At 35.7% G+C, this 24,972-nt stretch overlaps 3 protein-coding genes across 3 annotated transcripts; 1 reads left to right on the top strand and 2 right to left on the bottom strand.

Annotated features, from left to right (window-relative positions):
• The first annotated feature begins 885 nt into the window (after positions 1-885).
• On the top strand, positions 886-3,484 carry LOC133879941 (heavy metal-associated isoprenylated plant protein 4). Its single transcript, XM_062318765.1, has 4 exons — positions 886-1,138; positions 1,409-1,590; positions 2,594-2,681; positions 2,770-3,484. The coding sequence occupies exons 1-4, from the start codon at positions 979-981 to the stop codon at positions 3,351-3,353; spliced, it is 1,014 nt and encodes a 337-aa protein (XP_062174749.1). The 5' UTR covers positions 886-978; the 3' UTR covers positions 3,354-3,484.
• Positions 3,485-6,567: 3,083 nt separating this feature from the next.
• On the bottom strand, positions 6,568-7,776 carry LOC133880496 (AT-hook motif nuclear-localized protein 23-like). The gene has a single exon (XM_062319448.1). It carries the CDS (start codon positions 7,513-7,515, stop codon positions 6,727-6,729), a length of 789 nt encoding a protein of 262 aa, XP_062175432.1. The 5' UTR covers positions 7,516-7,776; the 3' UTR covers positions 6,568-6,726.
• Positions 7,777-15,056: 7,280 nt separating this feature from the next.
• LOC133880442 (ribose-phosphate pyrophosphokinase 1) lies at positions 15,057-24,964 on the bottom strand. The gene is made up of 9 exons (XM_062319392.1): positions 24,800-24,964; positions 24,550-24,720; positions 22,983-23,231; positions 20,348-20,491; positions 19,629-19,796; positions 18,309-18,378; positions 16,880-16,961; positions 15,722-15,881; positions 15,057-15,374 (listed from the first exon to the last, which is right to left on the bottom strand). Exons 1-9 carry the CDS (start codon positions 24,896-24,898, stop codon positions 15,336-15,338), a joined length of 1,182 nt encoding a protein of 393 aa, XP_062175376.1. The 5' UTR covers positions 24,899-24,964; the 3' UTR covers positions 15,057-15,335.
• Between the last annotated feature and the right edge of the window lie 8 nt (positions 24,965-24,972).

The following is a 24,972-nucleotide window of genomic DNA, read 5'->3' as shown; positions in this document are numbered from 1 at the left end:
CACAAAACTTATTAATTAACTGACAAGTGTCTAAAATATATGTGAGAATCACTTTTTTTTAAAAAAAAATAATGTATGCAAAAATTACAAATTTATGTGATTTTCACGTGTACGTACGTAGTATGTCAGTTTAATAGATATAGAAGTTATAATAAGTGAACGTAAAAAATACGGAAAAATCAATTTATGTTAGACGTTTGAAACTTATTTCTTCAAGTTGATCACCACGAAACGCAAAGGAATCTTTCAAAAGAAGACTTAGTACTCCTATTGAAATTGAGGTAGACTATGACTTTTGAGATTTGAACATTTTGCCAGCTGAGAGACAAGACTCCCACGAACGTCAAATTTTATTGGTAGACAAAGCAGTCACAAGATTACCTTAGTTTTTGCCAAAAGAGAAAGAAAATCATGATCTAATCTACAAAGAAATCACCAATTCTTTTCTTTTTTCGTGCAAGTTTCAAGTAGTTGGCGACCAAAGATAGCTGTCTAATATTATTTGTTGAGATTTGTGTATAAATCTAAAATTGAATAAAAGCGGAATAGCTAGTAACGGAAGTAAGAGAGAGAAAAGAGACAGAATTTGCGTGGTTCATTTATGACCTACATTCACAGGGTAAAGTCCAAATGGTTACATTGTGCTCAATAACTTGATTATTTACAATATATAGGTTTTTATTTATAGTTGAATAAGTCGACATATACAAGTAAACCTAATTAAATCGACTTATACTAGGAAACACAAATCAACCTAGACTCAAAAATATAAATCAATAATATTATATTCAGAATATATTCTAACATTATTAATAATATGCATTAATTTCTCCATATATATATATATATATATATTCGAGTTTCAAAAGCTGCTCAACTACCCTCAGCAAATCCCACACCAACATGTTGCCTTTGAAGCATATATACGAAAGCTTATACAATTCGTTGCCCTTTCTTGAGCTTTGAGTTGCAGCAAAAATGGCAGGGGAAGATGGAAAGAAAGAGAAAGAGAAAGATGAGAAAGATGGAAAGAAAGAAAAGGAAAAGGTTGAGGAAGTGATCACTGCTGTTTACAAAGTTAACATCCATTGCCAGCAATGTGCACGTGATATCAAGAACCCACTTACACGTACACAAGGTATTATCTGCATTCCTTTTTTGATGTTCGATCAGTTTTTGTTTCCCTTAATTGTGCTTGGCTTCCAAGAAAATGGAGGAAAAAGAAGAATGTCTGGACTACTATTGTTTCCTTTTTGTTTCTTTCATTTACTTGGCATAGCAAGGCGATAGGAGCCTAAAACTGTTAAGAGTGTTTATTAAATGATAAAATTTATCTTTACTTATTAGTTTTTAAGTTTTTCGGATGAGTGGTTTTTAACAAAAGTATCATTGCCATTGTGATAACCAGGGGTTCATGCTGTGGATATTGACGACGTGAAGGGTGAACTGAAGGTTAGAGGTGTTATCGACCCAAGTAAAATTCATAAACAAATAGAGAAACTGAGTAAGAAAAAGGTTGAGTTGGTATCACCCAAACCCAAGATCAAGGAATTGGTAGAGATCAAGAAAGTGGTGGAAGAAATTAAACAAGTGAGTCTTCATTTTCACAATCAATCTTGTTAATAATCGAAATCACTAAATACAATTGCATCTATTTAATATATATTTTTCATAGAATCTTTAATTTTCAAAGGATTATAATTAGAGTATTTAATAAAAAAAAAATGGGAAAAATATGGTGGCGAAGGCCCCCAAGCCACCATGTAGCTCGATCTGTCCGTGTGCATGGATATATAGTTGAAACTAGAACTTGATGAACTCTTGTACGTACATCTTGGTATTATATATCATTTATAATCATTAGTAGATGAAATTAGCTCATGTTTTGAATCTTAGCCCATTTTGCATTCCATAGCATTTCAACACAGAATCCCATCCTCCAGGATCACATTAAGAACTTTCACCAGCTGGTTCATTTTTGAAACCAACATGCATGCATATATGATACCTCCATTTTGATTGACATGATCATATTTCATCACTAAGAATACATAACATTTTTCTTCGTCCATTATATAGACGACAAACATATCCAACAAAATAGGAATGTTCCAATCAACCTGAAGAAGGAAACATAGCAATCTAAATCGCTATTACATTCAACCGAATATGTTGTGCCCCGGCCCATTAGAATCAAATGTTCGAGTGCTGTTAGATGTACTACAGCTTTTATTACACGTCCCTTACAAATTAAACTGATGTGTCAGTCTACATAGTATGTACTTATCACGTCAGTCATCAAACAATTAAATTTACCTATCAAATTTTTTTCACCGCACATGATAGGTCCACGTACCATGAGTTTGTAAGGGGGTTGTACTAAAAGCTGTAAAACCCTGAATTTATATTGTAAATCCAGTACTTCATAAGTTAAACCCTTATAATTATCCTCTAAACTGATCATGTTTCCAGTTTGTCACAGTTTTCTTTGCAATTAATAATGGTAAATGCATCCCCTAACAATACGTTTCCTTAGTTTGTACAAACTTCCGCAAATGCAAAAAACTGACCTATTTTTATGATTAATTGCAAGCCAATTGTGCGCACAACATCAGTGAAAGTTAACATGCACTGCGACAAATGTGAGCAAGACCTGAGGAAGAGGCTACTGAAGCACAAAGGTAAAAATCAAAAGAATTAATTATATATTAAACGATTTAATTAACACCTAATCTCATATATAATTAAGTTTCTCAACGACATGCACAGGTATTTACAGTGTTAAAACTGACAAGAAAGCAGAAACTCTGACAGTTGAAGGAACCATTGAGCCTGATAAACTACTGTCGTACTTAAAGAAGAAGGTTCACAAGCATGCAGAGATTATAACCACAAAACCAGAGAAAAAAGAAAAGGAGAAAGGTGATCAAGGTAATAAATCCACGGATCAGAAACCCTCCGACAAAAGTGAAGGAAAATCCACTGAGAAACCCTCTGACAAAGGTGAAGGAAAATCCACTGAGAAAACCTCCGAAAAAAGTGAAGGAAAATCCACTGAGAAAACCTCCGACAAAGGTGAAGGAAAATCCACTGAGAAACCCTCCGATAAAGGTGAAGGTAAATCAGGTGGAGGGAAAACTACTGAGAAACCCTCCAATAAAGGTGAAGATAAATCAGGTGGAGAAAAAACTACTGAGAAACCCACTGAATCCACCAAGATTATAGAAGTTATGGAAGAGATAAAGATTGTGGAGGTTAAAACTAAAGAGGGAAAGGATCCATATTTTATTCATTATGTCTATGCTCCCCAGATGTTTAGTGATGAAAATCCAAATGCTTGTTCTGTAATGTAGATATATATATATATGGGTGATAGTACTGAAATAAAGAGTCTTGTTACAATTTATTTGGGATTTTTCCCAATTTTTATCATACAACTGAACTATGAAACAACCACAATATATATGCTATGAACCTTTACATTCGTGAGCAATTTTTATTTTTATTTTTTATGATTATACAATATTTCCATATCGTGTTTTCATTTTAAGTACTTGTTTTCTTTATCTATTTAGCTTTTCATATGATATTAATGTGTGTAATTATATCAACCCAAATTAAGACAATGGAGGTTTGTATTTCTGGTTTATCCATTCCTTAGTCATCATTACCATATTGTTCTTAACAAAAATGCGAGTAATTAGTCATGGCAATCCTATTAGATATATGATACATTGTCACATTACCACATAGACAAAGTGGTCAAGAATAGTGTCTTGAGGTAACAAAAGATCATATCTCTCATCCTATTATTATCATAAAACATATTAAAGTACAAAGAGTTTCTGACATATTTTCAATCAAATAAAACAGAAAATGCAGGACGTAAATGGCTATCGACTCTTAATATAACATATTAGAATATCACTCGACTCAAAATCTTAAACGTAGAGGTCTGAGTATGGTGTTATGAAATACTACAAGTTCACTAGGAGCCCATTAAAGCTCACTAGCCCTCGGACCCATAAAGGCTTGTCCACCCTAAGGAAGAACCGAGTGTCCCGTCAACATGGGACCCCTAAGATGTTTCATTAAATGATGAAACTTCAGCCGACAAGTAGCTCCTAGATGATCTGATTATAACTAACTAACCCTCAATTGACTTACGGTCCATAACTGGTGGTTACGTAACCGGCTAGCGGCCATATGTATAGTAAAAAGGCTATATAAAGAAAGGTATCCCCTCATTAACAACATTTCTTATTTGGATGTGACGCTCTAAAATAATGAAGGACATTCATGAGAATCTACCACCATCCATGTTGAATATCTCATTTACCTCCGATGTTTGCTATATCAGACCTACTTGCCCTATGTATGCTTATCCTATAAAGAAGGTTACAAACCCTAATTTGATGTATGGATTCCATTCCCTTCTCATCCTCTTACTTCTTACCCTCTCAGAGATTACTCTACTAACTTAAGTTTCGGAGTGTCCCCTGTTGCCATTCTCCGATAAGTCACCCGTGTTTGTTTTAGTCTTTGTAGGTATTTTTAGCTGAATTACCAGGATGCGGTTAACTATATCAACGAAGTCCAATTATTTTATATTAATTATTCATACTTTTGAGTGCTAGTAGCTATTTGATGAGGGACTAGCTTAACCTCTCATATTTGCACGTATATACTTCAAGAACATATTTGGGGTCAACTAATAAGGTTGTAGAAGTCATGCTTTTTAAAGATCTATATACAGAAAATGGGTGAAATTTTTTAGGAAAAATTAAGTGGTGAATTTTTTTTTTTTTAAAAAAAATACCAATCTTAATTAAAAATCTACTGACATTAGAAACTTTTCTTTCTTTTTAGATATTCATGATTATTATAGCAAGGTATGTTCAAATTTGAACATATGGGCTTCATCGAAGAGTGGAAACTTTAGGTGTTGTTGATCATAAAATCAGACAAATCTGAATTAATCCAGATCTCCTAGCTAGGGTATTAAATCTAAGATAACGTTCTTAAAATCCTAACTATTATTGTTTTTTAAATGGACCAGATTTTATGATTTTATAATCACAAATATCGTTAATGTTTCTTTAATTCAATATATCTTACTTAATTGTATGTTTATATGGTAAAATAATAAAACTATTTAATCTAAAAATAATGTTTTTTATATGTAGAGCGTGAATTATGTAAAATACAAGAGGATTTGCTGAGAGAAGATTAAGGTATATATAGATATCAAAATCATCAACATGACCATTTCTCAAGGTTTGGAAATATTCAAACAAGTGGCTTGAAGAAGTGTCCTCTCTTCGTACGTGCTTAGAACTTGTCCATTTTGGTAGGTTAAATAAATTTGAACTTAGTTTTGTCCTTCCCCTAAGAAACTTGGACATCTTAATATAAATCTTGGAGTACCGTCAATTCAGTCATCAAAGTTAGCTCATCTACTAAAGGGCATTAATTCTACACAACATTTCTTCTTAGCTTCATATATAATACTGTCTAATAAGTCCTTATCACCGGCAAAATAAATTGTGAAAGTCTTAGAGAAATACTTTTTTGGTAAATGAAAAGAAAAATGAATTCATATGGCTCGATCATCTAAAATGACATGACAATTAAGCAGAGTAAATTGCCTCATTCACTTTCTTATAACTCAACCCGGCCCCAACTTGCTTAATTAACAAGAGAAAAGTACATTGGAGAATAATGCATGCCTACTAATTCTTAATTTAAGTTAATTTGTATGAAGTATAAAACTCCTAAAGATAGCAAATAGACTTAAGAAATTTAAGTAAAGAATTGATTAAACTGATTTTTTTGTTTTCACTTCTTAGTTTCATCCAGCAGGTCTGATATATAGTTTTTCTTTTTCTTTTTGTGATTATTTCTTGTTCAATTAACAATACAAGAGTAATCTGAGATCTAAGTGAATTTATAAATTGTCAAAGAAACCATCAAGTGATCGACATCAAGAAATGTTAGTTGATCCAAATTATCACAAGATGGAATTAACTATTAATTGTACTTGTGGAATTAACTATTACTATACAGATGGATCGGAATCTATCTATCTATCTATCTATCTATCTATCTATATATATATATATATATATATATATATATATATGTAAACTCGATCGTGCTAAAAGTAAACAAATAAATAAGCTTCCTAAACATTAGTAACCTGCCTAGATTTGCTCGATCTCTTGAGAGGTTTAAGAAAGAGATAGAGATCAATTAAAGTTGGTCGATCAGCTAGCTATGTCGTTTTATTATTGTATATTATTATGACGTTTTCAATGTATAACTTTAATTCGCTGGACCACCAAGATCACATGATCACATTTATCCTTCGATCAATTGTTGAAACCATAGTTTATTTATACGATCTTTATTGAGATTTGAACACAATTAGTTTCATCAACATGACCCTTCAAGATTCAATAGATATATATAAATATATACAAACTTTATAATTCACTCAGTTCAATAGATTATATATATATGAAGAAAACTATGATCATCTTTAGAGTTGTTCTTGAAAGCTGGATATATCTTCAAACCACTTGTAATGAACAAAAGGAGTTCCACAAACGATCAAATACATGAGAAATTAACCAAAGTTACAACATTAACAAACATAAAGCAATTAGCAAGTAATTGTACAAAGATTAATTGATGAGGTCTAAGGATACCCTAACCTTTAAAAGGTCAATAAGGCGTTCGCCCACCTGAGTTCCCAGCCCAACCATCAACAGGTAACTGACCATTCAAGGGAAGATTGAAGAAAGGCAGCCCGGAAGAAGGGTCCGCCGGAAACGGTTTTCCAACACCACCGCCAGATGACTGCGAAACTTGTTGATGAATCTGCAATGGTTCCTCCTCGTCCAAAGGCAACCTCTCATACGCCACGTTAGTGAATGACGAAGCTATGACAATCACCGGCCCTGAAGCAATCAAAGCTCCCATAACGTTCCCTCCCACAACCTGTCCTTGCCCGCCTGCTAGAAATATGTTCAGGCTCGTCGCACCGGGTGGTGCCGGTGGGGGAAGAAACGAGCCTGAAAGGGATAATATCTCGAAGCGGCCGTGCAGAGTGACAACCGAGCCGGCAGCCGACGGCTGCCTCAAGCTCACGTTGGTGACTGTGCCGGTGCCGCTCAACACGCAGATCCCACGCTGACGCTTCCGCGCATACATGGCCACCGACTCGAACACGTCGCAGCCACTGCTGACCTCCAAGATATGTGCTCGAAGCGCGTTAGCGCTTTCTCTAGTGATGATCACCGGCGGTTTAGGCTTGTTTTTGGAGCCGGCCGGTCGACCCCTTGGCCGGCGAGCCACGACATCACCATGAACTAGTTCATGAGGGATGTCATCGTCATGGTCCGGTGTGGTGTTGTCATGATAGTCGGCATCTTCCGGCGGTCTTTGGAGATGAAGGTCAGGGCGTTGGAGGTTTTGAACAAAGCGAGATGAACCCAAATCTAAGCCAGCCATACACACAGAGCAAAAGCAAACAGAAAACAAAGGAAAATATAGTAAAATAAGGGAAACTAATAATAGCTCATTATTTTATGATTCTTTAAGGAAATGAGAGGCCATAATTCAAACCCTAGAACGAATAGAAAACAAATGGTGGAATCGAGTGCAGAGAAAGAGAAGGGATCGAGGAAGGGAAGAGGAAAGAGACAAAGGTAGCAGATGCAGCCATTCGATCTCTCAAATCAAAGAAAGTAAACTTGCGTATAAAATATTAAAAAGATTACAAGTATTTTAGTGGGGTTTTAGTTTTCTAATGAACTTTTAAGAAAGTAAAACATGGGGGGATAAAGTTTGTTGTATATATATATAATATGTCCATGTCGAAGGTCCATTCATGGATTCTTGAATGAGTTTATTACAACTTTTATTATATATATTTTTTTTACAATTTAATTGACAAATATCAATCTATAAATAGCAAAATAATTAAACAAAAATCTGATTTATCAATTTCATTAGTTAATTACAAACCCGTTAATCATACAGTACTATTAATTATTTTACTGATTAAGAACTCACACATCAGTTTATAAAAAAATTATAATTTTCTTTTCTGCATATATATATATATATATATAGAGAGAGAGAGAGAGAGAGAGAGAGAGAGATGTTCTGGCCCCAACAAATAGAAAAGGAAAAGTTATCCTTTTAGATCTTTTTATATAGGCAATGAGAGAGAGAGAGAGAGAGAGAGAGAGAGAGAGAGAGAGAGAGAGAGAGGATAATCCTGGTTTAATATATGATTCCGAGCTGAAGGACATTGAGGTGAAAGATGATTTAGTTGGTTTTGATACACTACCACTAGTACTAGAGGAATGAATTAATAAATGAGTTGGCCTAATTGTAAATTAAAAACTAATTAGTCTAATAAATTAATTAGTAAGCCCAAACGAGGACAAGCACGTGTATGTGAGGGCTTTGTGACCCACCAAATGGTCATTTTACAACAACTACTAAAAGATAAGACTTTGAATTTATAAAGAATAGACTTGTACGTGTTTCAAACTTTGGTGAGCTTCATCATTTCTACTGGGATAGGTGTTATATAGAGCTCTCCAAGAAGACACGGAAATATTGTTTAATTGGGGCCCGTTCGTGTTTACAAGTTCAAAAAGTGTAATTTAAAAATAGCGATTTTTAAATATGCGATTTGAAAAAATTATTTTTAAAAACATAGTTAAGCGTTTTGGCAAAATCACAGTTTAGCCTTTAAAATCGCAGGTTAACCTTTAAAATTTCTACATTTTCAAAAAAAATATCACATTACCTGCGATTTGAAAATGCAGTTGTATGCGTTTTCAAAATCGCAATTTTTTAAAAATGCAATTTTCAAACGATTCATTTTCTGGGATTTGGTTTAAAATCACACTTTTTGTTTACGAAATCGTAATCCGAAGCACACCCTTATTAACGCAAATTAATATGTCATAAAAAAAAAATATATATGCAAATTATATAATTTCTTTGAATTATTCATAATACTTGACTGAGACGCCATTGAGATAGACTCGATCGATTCCTGAAAATAATATCCGAATTCTCTAAATGCATCATCTCCACTAATAGCATGAAAACTGAGACTATACAAAATCAATAAATAATGGTCCCTCATAGTTTAGGTCAGACCAAAAAAAAAGCCCCTCGATCAAGATTTTCTTGGTTATCCACTTTTTAAACAAATCCCAAGCTTTTTCATTGTTTCAGGTCTTAATTGGAATGGGAGGCACGTTAGGAAGAATGCAAAAATAGGGCTAGGGGCGATCCAGCAAGCAATCTCTAGATCGAGAAAATATGAATGAAAGAATACCCACTCTTTATTCATGACGTTATATGTATGAGAAAGGAAATTAAGCACGAAATTTTTATTTAAAAAAATCAATATATTTCAAAACATTTTAACTTTTTATTTTATTTTATTTTTTATAATCATTCAAATAAAAATATCAATCGCAAAACAAAATTTGTTTACTATTCTATACAGATTTTTTCTTTTTTATATTCCATTAATTAGTTCTTATTATTAAAATAATGTGGCTTTTAAATAAAAAGTGGTAAAATAATTGTGTGATAAAAATTGTTATTTAAGATAAAATAAGGCAATTCACATACATCCGGGCCGGGACAACTCGTACGCCCATATATATAAAATAATAATAAATAAATAAAGCACTAGAATATTCATGGTCGACCCCATTCATAGCCTTTCATAATACATTTGATGCCCCAAAAGTGGGTTGGTTTAATGATATATATATATATTTGGTTTAATGATATATATATATATATATATATAGGTAGGTAGGTAGGTGATCGCAGCCCCCAACTATAGAGGAAAGTGACTCAAATATTGCTTTCTATTCGTTTGAAAAATAGCTCGAAATACACCCCAAAGGACAAGCATGCAACAATTAGGGCATGCCCAGCTAAGCGATCGACCAACATTTCCCAAAAACAAATATAATAATAAAAAAAAAATGAAAAAAAAAAATTGTGAGGGATAAAATGCTGCCATGTCACTCGACACTCGTCTCCCGAAAAAAAAATTTGTATTAAAAATAGAATAAGATGTACATGTAACATTTTTTTTTTTTAAGGAAAAATTTAATCATTTCATTAATACACCCAAAGGATAACATAGTTACAGCTAAACTGAGTCAAACTAGACTCAGACCATTACAAGGACTCAGAATAATACAAGTACTCCATTACAGTTACCCCAGAACATAAATCATACCGACAGTTACTACAAATAAGCCTAGCCAACAGAAATGTGCATTTGCGTTAACAAATGAACCTCTACTTGCACTATAGAGTCGGTCATAAACAATCTGTGCTAAAAAGCAATGATCAGGCTAAATCTAACACAGAGCAAAACTCTCAAATACAATCTATCAAATACAAGAGAAACATCCAAAACAGAAGTTACCGTTGGAGGAAAACACCACCGGAGACAGCGCATGTAGCACACGCGCCGCCATTGGAAGATCCCCTACAGCAACCGAACACCAGAAACCCTCGGACGCCACCAGACAGGACAAAAGAGACGGAGCGTGGCCTTCACGTGCTGCCCAAGGTGTGCAGAACACCCTGGCGCGTGAAGACCACACACTGATCACCAATGAGTTTTCCAGCCGTAGCAAGCGGCAACTGAACCAGAGGACGGCAGTGAGCAAGACTAGAGGGCGCGTGTCGACTAGAGGGCGGCGGAATAGCGCAGATCTGGCCTCAAAGATTGATAGAAACTGAAGCGCGGCCAAGCCTTTCTACCAGCGACACGAGCAGCGAACTCTCCCCCTCCAGAACCTCTCTGGAGTGTTTTCCTACCAAAAACAAAGAAAAACTAAAAAACCACACAAACCTCCATAGTCCAAAAGGACTATGAGAACTAAAACCACTACCGAAACAAGTCTGGGAGGACTCAAAACTCCACAGCCTTAGTGGCTGAGAAACTCTAGCCTCCACTGGAACAACTCAGGGAGGAACAAAAACCTCTCTAACCCTAAAAATGCTAGAGAGGAAACAAAAACTGTGAGGAGGGAGGCTTGGAACCTCCCTCCCCTGGCAAACGACAACACTGTTTAGATTAGGAGTTTCTGAAGAGATGTGAAAAGCCAAGTTTTGGAGGCAATGAATAGCAGTTGAACCAGATGTACATGTAACATATCTCTAAGAAATATTATCTAATTGCAATATAAATAAAGATTAATTACGTACCTTAGTACTAATTTAGGAGACCCTAAATCTGAATTCTGAGTTCCTATATATTGTGGCCACTTGATGCTTCCTGAGTGCAACCAATAATGGATACATAAAATATAGGAGATGAGAATAAGGAATATTACAAGAGCTAGTTAGATTAGAATAAGGAACTTTGCGGTTTGTCAAAAAATTCCTGATATTTAGAAATAAATTGTATAAATTCAAGACTTCGTCGTCCAAATATGCTAATTTGACATACCCAAACTTTTCACAAATGTTTACTAGAAGTTTTTCTATTAAAAAAATTAAAAATTATATGATTATATACATTCAAGTTTATAGAATCGATGAGGCAGATATCTACAAGAAAAATGATAGAAATTATTTCGTTGTACATTGGATGTAAATCTCTGTACAGCAAATTTACAAAAGGAATGGACCGGATCGAGATCGATGTACAATAAAATGATGTCTAACAACTCTCTATTTACAAAGAATCCTTTAAACCCAAGACACCGTAACCCTAAGTAATCTTTCTCATCACCTTAGTTGTTAGGAAAATTATCCGCTCATAAGGTTGTAGGCCACGAGGCCCGTGATCAGCCCACAATTAAAGTCCTAAATGATATCAGGTCAAGCCGCTAGGTTTGCTGCTACCTCTAAGCCTATAAATACACATTTATAACAGGTATAATCCTAGACTCAATTATTCCAAGCACACTGTCTTTTTGAAATTAAAATCAATACTCTCTGACTCTGGCATCGGCACTCCCGACGCAATGTTTATTGTTTTGCATATCATGAAGAACGAAAGTGAATTATCAGGCGAATCATAGAGTGACACGTCACCTACCGAAAAACCGTATCAACATTAGTGAAGGTGTAAGAATATTCGATGGATTAAACCAATAATCTAGTTCCCCCCCCCCCCCCCCCTCTTTAAATTGGAAGAAAAATAACACCAACGTACATCATCACCGGGGATAAATGGAGTTAATTATTAGAGTGGAGCATAGGAATATTGAGTTCTTGGTTTGATCCTTAATTATCAAAGACCAAAAAGAAGTGGATTTAATAACATTTTATTTTCATAAAAGTAAGATGGGTATCTCGTATTTTCTTTTTGGGACTAGTGGGATTGATCATCGTGACCCAAATGTCTTCTATCCGCATTATATAAAGAAAGATTCATGGGTTAGATCATAACAATGATTATGTTTTAGACATATTGCAAAATGGACAGAGAAATTAAAGGTTGTAATTTAAGGATCATGTTTTGGGTACGATCGATCGATGTCATGTTTGGCAAATGATTGCTATCACGACATTTTCTTATAATTTCATAGGACACTTTATGTAACATTTATTATGCCTAATTATTAAAATATAAATTATTAGGTGACTTTTTTATAAAATATATAAACTAATTATAGTGACAATGGTTGAAAATCTTTTTAAAATGAGACCTGGTACATGCGATCTTTATACTACATATGTTGTCTATCTATTTTGTAAATTAATTATTGAATTTAAAAAAAAAAAATGTATAAAAATATAAAGCAGATGTACACACGTGGGAAGAAAAAAAATCATTTCTCTTTTTAAATTAATTCATTCATTTAGAGTGGGGTGTGAAAAAACAATTTTTTAATTGGTTGATTAGAGGGCCAACTCGCTCTCTTCCATTCTTTTAGAGCTGGTCAAAACTTTTCATACACGGGAAAGCGGAAAGACCGGGGGGTTATGGGTCCCCGCCACGTGGTGCAAGCTAATTTCACACCCACGCGCCCATTAATACAAGCCACGCGCTCAACTTGTTTCTATTTTCTTTGAATGCGAATCACCTGCGGGGAGGTGTATTTTATAATCAAAGAATACGTTTACTTCTTTCCTTTTTACAAAATGAATATGGACACGTGGAGAAAGGACAAATTTGATGAGTAGTTAGAGCTATACTTAAGCTTTACCCCACCATTTTATCTATATTCATGATCATATCAAAACTCAATTAGTCCACAAATCCATATTGATTGCTAGTATTAAAACAAAACAAAAATATGATACCAAATAGTTTTTCACGTGCAATTGAATTCACAGGAAAGTGAAATAAAGAAGATTTATTTTACGGTCAAAATTTTATTTTTTTATATTTAACAGTATTTATGGTGACACGTAATTTAAAGTTCGTAAATAATGTAGTAACATATACATCATCACATCCGTAAAATCTAATGTAGACTATGAAATTGAACATGATGCCAGCATACTTTGAGTTGCCATCAATCTTGCACATGCAATTGTAAATCAACAAAAAAAAAAAAAAAATAGTTGTATGAATCTTAAGTTAGCACTAAAAAAGGATTGGAGGAGATCCCAATCCTTTACAAAATTGTTAAGTGAGAAAAGGAACAGGCCATTTTCCAAGCTAGCCTTTTTGATCTTGTTAGCAAGCCTAAAGGACAAGGGACCAAGTTTCATGCAACACCTAGTTTCGAGTAAGCCAAATTAAATCTAAAACCGTGGGCTAGAAAAGGTTGGAAATCAATATATTTTGTGGGTCGTACACTTAAAATGAATAATTCATATTATAACAACAAAGCAATGAAAAAAAAATTGAAAGAAAGAAAAAAAGAAAAGAAAGGAAAGGAAAGGAAAGAAAGTGGCTTTTAGTGTTTGATGTGGTGGCCAAACCACTAAAGGGTAATCTGCGCACTATCTACTATATGGGCATTCATTGTTGGATCTCATCTGTATTCCCTACCATCAAGAGAACTCAGGACAAGGCCTTTTTTTTATCTTTTATCTAGACATGTCTACCTTACTTGAAAGCTCCTGGTGCTGCGACTATCACCGGTAAGTTGCGACTATTTAAGTCTAGCATTCGTGGGTCGTTTAGGGCGATTTGGTTGATTTAAAAGTAGTTTGGTCACCCCTATCCAAAGAATAGTTCGACCACCCCCAAACGGTGATTTAGAGGTGGCGCGTTCACTCATGATGAGATCTAGGATGGCCGAACAAAAGGGTGATGTGGCCATCCCAACAAACACCAAAAAGCCACCTTTAAATAATATTATATGATAACAATTTTAACTCCTCTCTCATCTTACTAATGTGCTCTCAAGTGTATGCATACAAGAAGCATTCTTTTTCTTTTTCTTTTTCTTTTTCTTTTTCTTTTCTTTTTTGAAGGAATATAAGAAGAAGCTTAAACTATCTTTGTGGTTCCTATAGGATTTTGGATGAAAGCCGGCCTCTAAGAGATTGCCTAGCAGGCTTGGCATGCTCTTAGAATTGTGGAAGGTTTTAGTTCTCCATTTATTTACGTATGATTCTGTGCAACTTTTTTACTCTAGCTGCAAATCATTTGGGGCAGCTTGTAAATTTATTGCATGTTCTGAGGGGCTACTGCTAGTAAGTTTTCGCATTCTTAATTTTATTTAATGTGAAATGTGAATCAGTAATAGCAAGGGGAAGGATTTCCGTTTATGAAATTATTGGCTTAACAATCTCTTGGTTTTGAATACTGATTATCGCTGTTTTTGTATTTAATCAATATTATATTATATATATATATATTCCTCTCATGTTCCCCAATCAAAATACAATAATATAATTGGAAAATCATGGTACTTTATTTTCTTACCTTTTTTCCCGTTCTTTCTCAACCTAAGAGGAATAATGTTACAATGTCAACTTTGCTTACCAGACGAAATTTGAGCAGACCAGGTAAAATAGACATCATAAATTTATTCAATAAACTCTAGCTCAAATGACAAAATGGGATAGAATGTGAGATCTTGTATGTAATACCATCACACTTCAATTACTATTATATGCATGTAATACACTATTCGCCACTGTCTCAAAATATACTTGATGAATTGGGAATCTATCACAAAAAAGTTCTCAATCTATTGAAAAGAACCTATCAGTAAAACTCGACTGTACAAAGCTTTGGTAACAAGCTGAAAAGGCAGGGATTCTTCTCTTCACTATTACAGTTTGATTCTAATACCAACAAGGCAGCAAGCAACAGCAATGGAAGCTGGGAAAGGCACACAACCAATACAAATCCCTCAGTCAATACCCAAGCTGGAATAGGGTTCAAAGCCACCCTGACAATCAGAAAAATTCAAAATGAAATTACTATGAACACTACTGTTGTCAAACTAAAAAGAAGCTATGTAACATTACCCTGACCATTAAAAAGCACTTGACACACAGGAAATCTATCAACAACATGGAAAGCATATATAGGTTTCTTTAATTTTTTTTGGTAAACTTGGGTACTCTAAAGCTTCAAACTTTTCAAAATTCAAATTTCTGATATGGTCTAGGGTGTTATATTTCAGCTTCGTCTTATTCTTCCACTTGAATGTATCACTGACATTGGCAAATAAATTTAGACCTCAAAATCAAATGCAACACATAAACTGCCATGTGTTGAGAAGGATGAACTTACAGAGCAGTCATCATGAACACGCCATATGGTCTCCCCCAGGAGGTTTGCTACTGACAAGACTGTTAGCTGAGGAAAATAGTTTTGCTCCAACACCGGAATGGTATTTGTTATGATCACTTCTTGAAACAAACCGCTCGACAGCCTCTCTATTGCAGGAGGACTGCAAACAGAAAAATAATGCAATTCATTTTTCAATATAACGAGATGCACAAACATTGATTGCATTTATCAAATTACAAGAATTCTTATTTGATAGTCATAATTGAATTGCGACACAAATATACCAGAATTTTATTATAACCCATAACGATGGCCAGAAAAAGAATTTACAATCAATTAAAAAGAAATATGCAGGACCAAGTGCAACAGACTACATAGTATCAGTAATCAATTAAAGGAATTTAACCATCATAATCGAAGGACCTTTTTGGGTCCTTAATCATATCTATATGAGCGTCTTTAGAGAAATTGGGGAACATATGTAGATATGATAACCCTATAGGTTGCATGTGTTGGTAAGACATCTACAAACGTTTAATGTCTCAGGAGAATTTACAACAATTATAGCCAAAAAAAACTGCAGAATTTCTTCCAGAGACTTTATCATGCTTAAACTATAGTTCAAAAGATATCCAGAGACTAGAAACGTGCATGACCATTCAAAAAGTTATGTTGAAGTACTACAACAATCTTTTTCTTTTCTTTTTTATGAGTACTCAAAATTTTAAAAAAGTACTACAACAATCATTAATTGATATAAATCTGGTGTTTCAGCCAAACTAGTATTTAAAAGAATAATCCTTAATCAACTTGTGCTTAAAGACTGCACAAAGATGGTAAAGTGTTTCAACTAACAAATTTGAATATTCAATCACAGAATTCAAATCTACTTGAAATGAAGCACTAGATTTTCAATTCAGCTGCAAAATCACTAAAAAATGAACCCAAAATGAATGCATATGCTTTAAGGAGAGAGAACTCTCTCCACCACCCTCTTTTTTTACCTTCAATGCAGAAAGAAGGAATGGTTATTGGCTCCTGGTCCAACTTCCATTTATGTATATCAGGCAATTTGCAGCTTCAGCTAATAAGTTTTTTATTTTAATATGCCAGGATGAATGAAAGAGAATATTCATGAGCTAGAAAGGATCCAGATACCTAAAAACAGCATGTGTACTGCATGCATAGACTTCCCTCGCCCCCTCTTGGTGTAAAAGAGCTGCACCTTTGGAAATAGTCCCTGTACCCACCAGACAAACAGTTAACCGATAACAAAAAAGTAACACCAATTAATAAATATGAAAACATGAGCAGACAAGTGAATTCCCTAGGATAGGAGATATACCATCCATAGCTTTTACAGCTAAAATGATAACAATATAGCCATATAGGTTTAAGGACTATTCCTTCCACAGACTTAAAAATTCCACAAACAAGATAATAATATGATGGAGAATACATATTTGGTCAACCTATGTATTTATTGAGGAAACATTCAAAAAGAGTGTAAGAGTGTGTGTGTGTGTGTGTGTGTGTGTGTGAGAGAGAGAGAGAGAGAGTAGAAGGAAAAAAATAATAACTACCAATGAATTGCAAGATAATCATATAACCACCACATGCAGGCTTAGGCACGATTCAAGTTAGTCATACCCAAATAACTTCTGGCAATGGAATCACTTAATACAGTAATACTGCAAGCCCCATAGATGCATGTCAAATAATTGGCAAAAGCCATGCACATCACTAAAATGCGCAAACATAAAAAGTATAATGATACACCATAGATGTCCTTCATCATAAATTGAAGTTTCTTTTATCCTTTTCTTTTAAAAGGGCAAAAATTAAAAAATAAAGACACGTTTGGTAAACATTCTTCCATTTGCAACAAACATTTAAGGAAAAATTAAAACAAGAATTTTATGTTTCCCATCACAAGATGCATTTCAAAAGTATTTCATCATAACAACTACCTCCCTCACAATCACCATTGCCACCACTGCCACTGCTTCATCATTACAGTGAAACCACCATAGTGTTCTCATCACCACTGCCGCCGCCACCACACCACCAGCACTATGACCATCGTCATCATAATTACTGCCATGTAACCACTAACTCCACCATGCTCCACCACTAACACCACCGTTGTTGCCCACCACAATCATCACCACCATACTGCCACCACTATCATCATTATTGCAGCCACAACCATAATCAGAACACTGCCATTGTCACCATAATAATCACACTATTACCATACCACTACCACAATCATCCCCACCATCACCGTCACATTCCCGCCACTTCCATATGTGATTGTTGTCTCCATTACATCATGCCTCTGTTGCCACAACCTTATTTTGACTACACAACATGTATCCTTTTTTCATTAAAATGGCAATGAGAAAAAAAATGATTAATGTCTCTATATATCTTCTTCGAGCCTTTCTAAAAAAAAAAAAAAAAAAAAAAAAAAAAAGCAAGCAAGAACTTTTTTCAAAACTGCTGTATCTACTTATTTACTCTAATTCATATCAGCAATCATTTTCCAGTCAATTAAGACAGAAGTGAGGGTGTAAAAACCCACCAGCTGTGTCAATCATATCATCCACCATAACTGCTACTTTCCCCTTCACATCACCTATCAGATTCATCACCTGCAAGATGACATTCAGCATATGCTTGGGTATCTGTAGATAGCTGTTTCAATATTGAATCAAACAAGAGAATTACATAGCATGTGTACGAGTATATATGATTGTTTATTTGTGTATGAAAACTTAGATGTAAAGATAAGGTATGATGCAAATCAACATTTTGCAGGAAAACACAACTATATGGCAATGAAACAAAGAGCAATAATCTAGCATACCCTAATGCACCCATCGCCACCCCCAAAATGAAAATTTTTTTTTTTTTTTTGATAAGTACCCCCAAAATGAAAAATGAAATATACTTGCATAATATAGGGTGCCAAATTACATTTGGTGGCCATTTTGGTTGGTCAGGAAATGGAAAATTTTCGAAACATATCGAGGACATTTCAGAGAGAGTGTAATTTTAGAGTTGTTACAAATACAGTAATGTAAGTCCTTTTTTATTTTCTAGAAATTTAAGGTTGGTATGATTCCATACATATAGGCATACTCTCAAGGACACATTTGAAGACCAAAAATTTTGTGCATGTTGATGCTAACACCATAACATATTTATAGAACTGCACATGCATAAATAATAGATCAAACTCTAAGAACATGTTTACCATTAAAATTAGTTACGGTTATCCATGTCAAGACTTAATTATTTCTTATTAAATGGATTTCGCACTATCTCTACTTCCATTTTTATTGACATTTGAATTTATATTGTTAAAATTATAAGTTTAAGGCGTCGCATTGAGTAACATTTCAAAGCTGAAAATGGAAACCTTTACAGTAAAAGCTACATTTAATTTTTTTAGTCAGTAATTTTGATTTATAATAAAGATCAGCAAATAAGAGAGAAATATTTTGAGGTTCACTTGTAACAACATTCAAGGAATAAGGGCTTAGTAAACTGCATATAGGAAATTACTTTTGGCATCAAACTCTTACATAGATGTAAGGTTTTCCATTTACCTGTGCAATGTTATGAATGTGCCCATTGTTTTCTTTGTTGTTATCCTTCAGTGTTATAAAACTGTATCAAATTTTTTATTTTCAATGATTATGGCCAGGGGGGAGAGGAGGCCCTACAGACAACAAGCATTTTACCAATTTCTCATCTCTTTTCCCAATGATCCTTCATATTTCATTGAGGCAATATGAAACATATGAACTTTAGGAATTCTGGACCACAGATCACAAAGTGTAAAGAGATAAAAATCTAATTAGAGAACCAAAGTAAATTTAAATTTCAGTAGATCCACCTCTGCGACATTATGTCCATGACGCCTTTTATCAACAATGGCAAGAGGCGCATCAGATAACTTTTTGGCAAAAGCACGGGCTCTAGCAACACCACCAACATCTGGCGAGACCACCACCAGATCATCACAATATATACTCTTGCTGGCAAGGTAATCAAGTATCACAGGCTGGTGATGCACAAAGAAACAAACATACAAATGATCAACCAACTTATAAGGAAATGTTACTAAGAAAAATTTCTATAGATCATACGTGTAACACGCAGTGAGACTGATGCAGTTGAGAGAGCCAAAAAACTTAATATACTTCAAACTAACATTGAAGAAAGGCTCTCAAAGTGAAACAAAAGGAGTCTCCCTACCTGGATGCTAAATCAAGTAGACTCTTAAGTTATTAAAAGAACTTGAAAAAGCCCAAGGCATTTCTCTTTGATAGGTGAATATCAACCATCTTGAATGATTTCACAGTCTTCTGATAAAACAAATCCTATGAGATTATTTTATTGAGGGCTTTTTGGATACTTAGGCTGAATGTAAAGACATTTATGGATGAAGAAATCTAAGTATTCTCTTTTAGCTTTTTCAGCAAAGCCAAACTCTATCTCTATTTAACTCAACTTCAGGTAGCTGTGTTAGAGATAGGACATCCTCGTCAAACTCCAGCACTGTTGTACATGAGAAATAATATGGAAGAAATGCAAGTTGCAAGGATTTCTTACCTGACCATATACATGATCTACTGGAATATCAAAATAGCCCATGGACTGCCCGGAATGGAGATCACAAGCAAGAACACGGTTTGCGCCTGCTTCCGTAATCAAATTTGCTACAAGTTTGGCCGCAATTGATTCACGCCCGTGTGTCTGAAGGAACAGTATTCGGAGATCACGAATAAAACAAACTTGAACTCAGAAAAAGAGTTATCTTGGATATTAAACATTGACTACAAAATTCTTATGCAGAAGCTACTAATTATCTTAGGCTTCTAAAATGCATAGCAATTTATGATTTTTCAAAATCTACTAAAGGGTAGCTTTCTCAGTCATTAACAAATTATGCATTTTAAAATTTCCCACTAGGTAGAAAATCTGTTTTTTCTTTAGACTTCACCATTTCACTCAAAATTATAATTTGGGAATAGATACTCAAAAGCAAAACATACACTAGCAACCAAGTAACAAGCCACAATCTCTAAAATTTTCTCTCTGGTTTTGGACGTGGAAGTTGATTTTTCTCATCTCTTGGGATGGAGAAGGTGGTCTAGTTTCGTTTGTTACTTGTGGCGTTATCATTTTTGTAGCCGTTTTCAACTCCCGAAAACCCTCTGCCGTGATATTAATACTATGATGGCTAAATTTTGGTGGGGTCATAAGGAGAACACTCCCAAAATCTCGTGGATGAGTTGGACTAAATTGGGTAGAAACAGGAATTCGGAAGGTTTGGGGTACCGAGATTTGGAGGCTTTCAACATGGCATTATTGGCCAAGCAAGGCTAGCGGTTGGTTCAACATCCAGAGACTTTGGTGGCTCGTGTCTTTCAGGAAAAGTACTTCCCTGGGGGTTCTTTCTTGGCAGCTTAGTTTGGAGAGAGACCTTCCTTCGCCTGGCGGAACATATGGAATTCCAAAGCTCTTCTTCAGGAAGGCTTATTGTGGAAAGTACGGAATGGGGACAGTATCAAAATCTGGGGTGATCATTGGCTCCCTTCTAATACCCATGAATTATACCCCCCCTCAGACAGTGTGGATTCTCAAACAACAGTTAAAGCACTTATTCATCAGGGTCTGAATTGGTGGAACGTACCTCTAATAGAAAGCATTTTCCCAGCGGCTGTGGCAGCATAGATTTGCAGTATTGGAATTTCTCCTCGTTCCCACGAAGATCGTCTAATTTGGCCGGGCACTAAGACTGGAGATTTCTCTGTCTGCAGTGCTTATTTCCTGGAGGTTGATCGGCGCAACCAACTCCACGGAAGTTGCTCATTGTTGGTCTCTGCTAATCCTTTTTGGAAATTTATCTGGAAGCTGCGAGTTCCCTGTGCTGTCCAACTGTTTCTTTGGTGGGGTTGCAACAATATTCTTCCTACAAAGGATAAATTGTTTCACCGGAAAGTTGTCCCTGATCCCTTCTGTCCTCTGTGTGGGGTCGAGGTGGAAACTGCAGGGCATTTCTTATGGCGGTGTGGGTGGTCAACTGGGGTCTGGACAGAGTGCACGAGAAGTACTCAGAAGAGTGTCATCTCTGATAGTGATTTTCTTACCATTTTTCATCATTTCAGTACTCGTCTGGAGATTGAAGTTCTGAAATTGATGGCTGTTACGGCCCATAAACTTTGGACTAGAAGAAATCGAGTGGTGTTTGGGGGTAAGTTCTTGCCCCCCAGATGTTTGGTGGATTGTGCGAAAGAAACTCTCTCTGATTTCCAGCAGGCCCATTCCTCTTTGAAGCCGGTTCTGGGTGGTGGTACGCGGGTTCAGCAGCGTTGGGTAAATCCCCCTGATGGGTGGATAAAGCTGAATTGGGACGCAGCCATTGATGTTCATTCGAACACTATGGGGCTAGGTCTTGTCGCGAGGGGTTCTACTGGTAAGGTGAGGGCAACGATGAGTAATTTCCTTCCCTATCTCACTGACCCTGCGGTGGCCGAGGCGTATGCGGCTCGTCAAGGTGCGATACTAGCGCGAGATATGGGATATCAGAAGCTGATTCTGGAAGGGGATGCACAGGTGATTGTTCAAGCTCTCAACTCTGGTGGTGGATGTGCGGTAACCTACGCTAGTTTGGTAGCTGACACGAGGGAGATTATGAAAGATTTCCCTTCCTGGCGTGTTGTGTTTGTTTGAAGAGAGGGTAATGCCGTTGTGCATCACCTGGCTCAATTGGCTGTTTCTACTTGCATCTTTCGGGTTTGGGTCGAGTCTTTTCCGGACTCTGTCCGTGACTTTGTAAGTTTGGATCAAGGGGGACTTTCCCCAGGTTAATGAAGTTTCTGTTTGTTATCAAAAATAAAAAACAAAAGTAACAAGCCACAATGACTGACCACAAACTAAGAGTGGGAGACCAGATGAAGTTAATCACATAATGTAATAAGGACCTAACTGCAAGTTATGAACATAAAGAAACTATACCACATAGATTATATAAATTTTTTAAAGGCCCTGATCTACTATTGGAAGAAGATAGTCAATTCCAGGGCCATGAAGCAGTGTACAGAAATAGTTCTTCATCAAGTTATCATGTGAACAATTTGAACTAGAAATTGATAGAAACAATAGGAGTGTTTCCACATTTGACGCTCAAGCTAAAACGAGATGAGTTCATTAACCAGATTTTGTGCTAATTACATGAAGTTACCTTTCTATCAGCCCTGGCATATCCGAAATATGGAATCACTGCAGTAATATTTTTGGCTGATGCCCTCCGACAAGCATCAATCATTATCAGAAGCTCCATAAGATTCTCATTTGCGGGAGGACATGTGGGTTGCACAAGATAAACATCACACCCTCTGACACTCTCTTGCAACTGAACATATATCTCGCCATCAGCAAAACGTTTTATCTTAATTTTTCCAAGCTCCAGACCCATGTAGCACGCAATTTCCTATTTAATACCCGATAACTATCAGACATGTATATAGCAAACTTCTATGCACGACAGGGACAAAAATTCCTGATATAAGTAAACAATAAAATGTCATATTATTAGGAAAAAAATCCAAAAGCATTATCCTGAAATCTTCCTTCTCATACTATGGCCCATATATCTATATAGGGATTTGTTATACTCTCCACCTCCAGGTAGAGGACAGGTCTAGGTGCCCTTTTTTATCTGGTCAAAGATGTCTCTCTCTCTTCAACTCAAAAGATTCTAAAATGAATGAAAAAAAAAATCATCACAAGCAACCTTTTCTTTAATCACCATTGTGGGTTGCACCCCTCTGCGCTTTTAATGATTTGAAGTACAATTACTTATCAAAAAAAAAATATCAGTGTCCTCAACATCTCTGTCCAAAATTTTCACATTGGTCGGTTTTAATGTAATCAACTCGTTAGGTGAACTTTACAATTCAGTCCAAAATTTTCACATTGGTTGGTTTTAATGTTATCAACTTGTTAGGTGAACTTTACAATTCAGTGAAATTCAATTCCAGAATAGAGAATAGTGATCATTAGATTCATTGCAGTCATAATGTTAAATGATGCAAAATAACAACGAAAACATCAAAGGGCAAAAGAAAATAGCAGCTGTGGCTGTGTGCCGGCAAAGATTTAGATGATGCACAGCATTAGTGTTTGGATGACGATGAACAGATTCAACAATTGCAGTGGCAACAAGAAAGTGACTATAAGGGATGGGATATTCAGCTTGAGACTCGGCAAAAGAAGATGGAGATGAAATTGAATTTCAATTTCAATGATGCATATTAGCTTTAGTTAAGGCTTAGCTATCAAAGAACAGGGAATTAAGGGTAAGTTGCAAAGAGGAGGTTATGGCAATATATGAAATATAGCAACGAAAATCTTAAAGAAACAGAGAAAGTTGAAATTCATTCCCAAACAAGAAACACATACACAAAGAGAGAAGTCAAGGGTCCAAGCATTCACAAAATCGAATTGGCTGTTGGTTAAAATAAGAAAAAGAAAAATAAAGAAATCATGGAGGACTATTCTCCAAAGCACTCATCTAATGTACTCACATTTTCAGGTGTAACCCCAAATTCCATTCCCAAACCCTGTTTGGACAAATCCTTTATCACCCTAAACCCTAAACCTTTCAAGATTGAACCGTCATGAAAATTACAAATGCAACATTGACAACCAGAGAAATATGCAAACTATATGAAAAGAGGGGGAAAATAAAAAGTCATATAAATTCACTTAAAGAGTGAGATTTATGCTTCAAACGCTACGAATTCGACCTGAGAAAGAGCGGGATTGGCCGTGCCGGAGAATATCCGGAGGCGGGTGTCGTGCTCCAAATGCGCTGCGCTCGAAGGCAAACGACTCGGCGTCGTAGGCTCGCCGGCGATAAACGGAGAGTACGGCTTGCCGTTCTCGCACTTGAGCGAATCCCTCACCACACTGCATTTCTGGTAAAAAAGAAATCATTCTCAGTTCTCCAACAAGAAAGAATTAAAGCATTGAAGAGGAAGACGAAGCGGGTCTTACGACGCCGTGTTGGGAGGCCGGGATTCTAGAGCGGAGCTCGCTTGGGAAGAAACTCGAGCGTCGAAGACATGGCGAGTGAGAGTGAAGCAGAGAAGACATTTTTCTCTCTTTTTCTTTTTCTTTTGCTCTTTCTTTTTGCTGCCTTTTTCTGAGCTTCTTATCAAAGAGTTCAT

Source organism: Alnus glutinosa, chromosome 10 (assembly GCF_958979055.1).
Source record: "Alnus glutinosa chromosome 10, dhAlnGlut1.1, whole genome shotgun sequence".
NCBI classification, from domain to species: Eukaryota; Viridiplantae; Streptophyta; class Magnoliopsida; order Fagales; family Betulaceae; genus Alnus; species Alnus glutinosa.
The sequence above is the reverse complement of the archived record's forward strand: the minus strand, read 5'-3'. Positions and strand labels throughout refer to the sequence as shown.